This window comes from Limulus polyphemus, unplaced genomic scaffold (genome assembly GCF_000517525.1).
Source record: "Limulus polyphemus unplaced genomic scaffold, Limulus_polyphemus-2.1.2 Scaffold93710, whole genome shotgun sequence".
Lineage (NCBI taxonomy): Eukaryota > Metazoa > Arthropoda > Merostomata > Xiphosura > Limulidae > Limulus > Limulus polyphemus.
Genome location: NW_013759306.1, coordinates 1 through 3,421, shown reverse-complemented (window position 1 = coordinate 3,421; position 3,421 = coordinate 1). Strand labels below are relative to the sequence as shown.

The window sequence follows — 3,421 nt, the reverse complement described above, 5'->3', positions numbered from 1 at the left end:
AACCTTATATTTATTTCTCAGTTGTGTATTAATAACGTGTCGTGACAAGAATTCTTGTACATTTAATTAGTGAGTTAACTGCTCACTGTGGCATACTTATATCGTGTCTACGTAGTCTACTGAGTTAGCTGTTCACCTTGAGACGCAGGTATCGTGTCTAATAGCCTACTTGAAAATTCTGATCGTGTTGGTAAAAAGTACTTACCTTTAACTCTAGGGAAGTCTTCTCTACAAACCTGTTAGTTAATCTCCGAAACCTGTAAGGAATGTGTATCTAATTAAAGAAATTTTCTGTCCCCCCTACAGGATTGAACCTCGGTGGCTCAGCGGTAAACTTCAAGGCTTATAACGTTAGAATGTAGGGTTCGATCCTTGTGGCAAACATAGTAGTTTTAGTGTAGCTTTCCATTATAAAAACAATAAAGTTTAGATATTGGCTAATTATTTTTGGTAAGATGAAAATAACTAATCTTTACTTATTTTTACTTTTTTTGAAATCTCACAACGGGATCCCGTAAGAGGTCGCTACAGTCGACCGTAAGTCCTTTTTCTCGAACGTCAGGATGCTTCTTATGCATGAGCCAGCCCATATGTGCGAAAAAAAAACCTCTGTTGACGTTATGAGGGTCAGCATCAGTCTCCGAAAACTTGTGGTGCACACGATGATCTCTTGACCACTCGTAAAGGTCGTTAAAACAGTTATGTTTCTGTAGAATAATCATAGTAACAATAAAAACATTTAAAAACAAAACAATACTTTAATAAACAGGTTGGAAACGAATAATAATGACTACTTGTTTACATGTGATAAATATTACATACATGAATATGTAGTTCGTTGCTCAAGATTCATTATTTATGCTAAAACTTTTTTTCTATACCTTATTGAAGTTAATGTTAATTAAATAACATTTCTTCATGTTACTGTCCATCAGTTATTGGTCCTCGTTTATCACTGTCATGGCAGGTGATATGTACTTTGTTGATGTTATGGCAGGTGTATCACCTGCCATAACATCTACAAAGTACATATCATCTGTCATAACATCACAAAATACATATCACCTGTCATAACATCTACAAAGTACATATCACCTGCCATAACATCTACAAAGTACATATTACCTGTCGTAACATCAACAAAGTACATATCACCTGTCGTAACATCAACAAAGTACATATAGTCATAACATCAACAAAGTACATATCACCTGTCATAACATCTACAAAGTACATATCACCTGTCATAACATCTACAAAGTACATATCACCTGTCATAACATCAACAAAGTACATATCACCAGTCATAACATCAACAAAGTACATATCACCTGTCATAACATCTACAAAGTACATATCACCTGTCATAACATCTACAAAGTACAGGTGATATGTACTTTGTTGATGTTATGACTGGTGTTATGTAATAATCATCATTATTTACGGTAATTGCTTAATGTTAAGTGACTTTTTGCGTAGGCGTGTACAAGTATGTGATAGTTTGCGTTACCGCAGTCTGAGCTACAGAAAGTGGAATATCGCTAAACTATTAATTACACACAGTGTGTCCTGCGGGTTGTTTTGATGTTTCTTCCTATATTATTTCCAGGTTCTACATTCCCCTGGTAGTTCTCTTCAGTTTTTACATTCCGACCATGATACCAGTGTGGTTTTGGAGAGAACGTGTTTGGTTCGCCTTTCTTACGAATGGTATACTACGTTACGTAGTAACACTACACTTCACGTGGTTGGTGAACAGCGCCGCCCACTACTGGGGAAATAGACCATACAATCGATTCATGAATGCGCGGGAAAACAAGCACGTGGCTTTCTGGGCTCTAGGCGAAGGCTTCCACAACTACCACCACACCTTTCCATACGACTACTCCACCAGTGAGTACGGCTGGAAGCTCAACATATCCACGATGTTCATCGACTTCATGGCGATGCTGGGACAAGCTTATGATATGAAGACAGTGTCAGCTGAGGTAATAATGAAAACTAAGCTGAAAACTGGAGACGGAACACAGACGTTTGAATCTTAAATACGGTTGTAATAATGAAATTATGAATAAACGATATTACACAATGAATAACAAACAATATGATTATTTTTATTGGAATATATAACAGTTGATTGTTTTAGTTCAAACCAACATTGGAATATCTGCGGTGTCCAGCAAACCCCGAAATTCAATGTCCTAAGTCAATACATTTACCACAGAGCTATAGGGATACAATAAATAAGTCAGCCATACAGGACAAATTAACATTAAACACTAAGGAAGGCCATGTGACAACTATGACACTAAGGAGGACCATATGACAAGTATGACAGTAAGGAGGGCCATGTGACAAGTATGACACTTAGGAGGACAATATGACAAATATGACAGTAAGAAGGGTCATGTGACAACTATGACAGTAAGGAGGACCATATTACAAGTATGACAGTAAGGAGGGCCATGTGACAACTATGACAGTAAGGAGGACAATATGACAAGTATGACAGTAAAGGGTCATGTGACAACTATGACAGTAAGGAGGACCATATTACAACTATGGCAGTAAGGAGAGCCATGTGACAACTATGACAGTGAAGACGACCATGTGACTACAACGAAAGTAAAGAGGACCAAGTGACAACTATGACACTAAGGAGGACAATATGACAAGTATGACAGTAAGGAGGGCCATGTGACAACTATGGCAGTAAGGAGGACCATATTACAACTATGACAGTAAGAATGACACTATGATAACTATGACAGTAAAGACGACCATGTGACTACAACGAAAGTAAAGCGGATCATGTGACAACTATGTATATTGTAATTTCTACAACATTTTAAAATTAACGATGCTATTTACTCACAAAACTATTTTTATTTCAAAAAATTACTTAATACTATGAGATCTTTCAAAGAACAAATCGGTCATGTTTTTAGTATAGAATTTTCTAATCTATTTATTCACCCACTCTCCACATATACAGAATGATTTACACATCAAGAAAGCTTCCATTACATTACTACTGTTCTGAGGTTTTCTAAGGATGGCCGTCTTTGTAAGAATTATTACGTAAAATAAGGCCAAGTCCGGTCGACGTAACGAAAGCGAATTAGTTTATTTCGTCTAATACAGGATACATTCACTTTGATATAGACTGTAGGACTAAGTTCACAAATAACACATCAGAAGAAACTTCTCGCTAATGATGCCATACTTAACTCGTAAATAAACTTACTTGTGCAATTCTACGACTAGTAAATCGACTAAGTGAATATATCGGCGATAACTCTCTCTCTGCTATTAGTAATGACACTGAACACATTTTCTGACACTGAATTGAAGTAAATACGTCACTAACTGAACTGAATCACCACTCACTACTCATATTTATAAAGTGAAATATAAAATA

General features: G+C 36.4%; 2 protein-coding genes across 2 annotated transcripts; one reads left to right on the top strand and one right to left on the bottom strand.

The window, feature by feature from the left end:
• Nucleotides 1-486: 486 nt before the first annotated feature.
• Nucleotides 487-1,368, bottom strand: LOC111084691 (acyl-CoA Delta(11) desaturase-like; the record flags this gene model as incomplete). The annotated part of the gene is made up of 2 exons (XM_022381307.1): nt 1,126-1,368; nt 487-707 (listed from the first exon to the last, which is right to left on the bottom strand). Coding segments are annotated over exons 1-2 (464 nt in total), but the record flags the coding sequence as incomplete, so codon positions are not given.
• A 287-nt stretch (nt 1,369-1,655) lies between these two features.
• Nucleotides 1,656-1,988, top strand: LOC106477895 (acyl-CoA desaturase-like; the record flags this gene model as incomplete). Its single annotated transcript, XM_013938415.2, has 1 exon — nt 1,656-1,988. A coding segment is annotated over exon 1 (333 nt), but the record flags the coding sequence as incomplete, so codon positions are not given.
• Nucleotides 1,989-3,421: the final 1,433 nt, after the last annotated feature.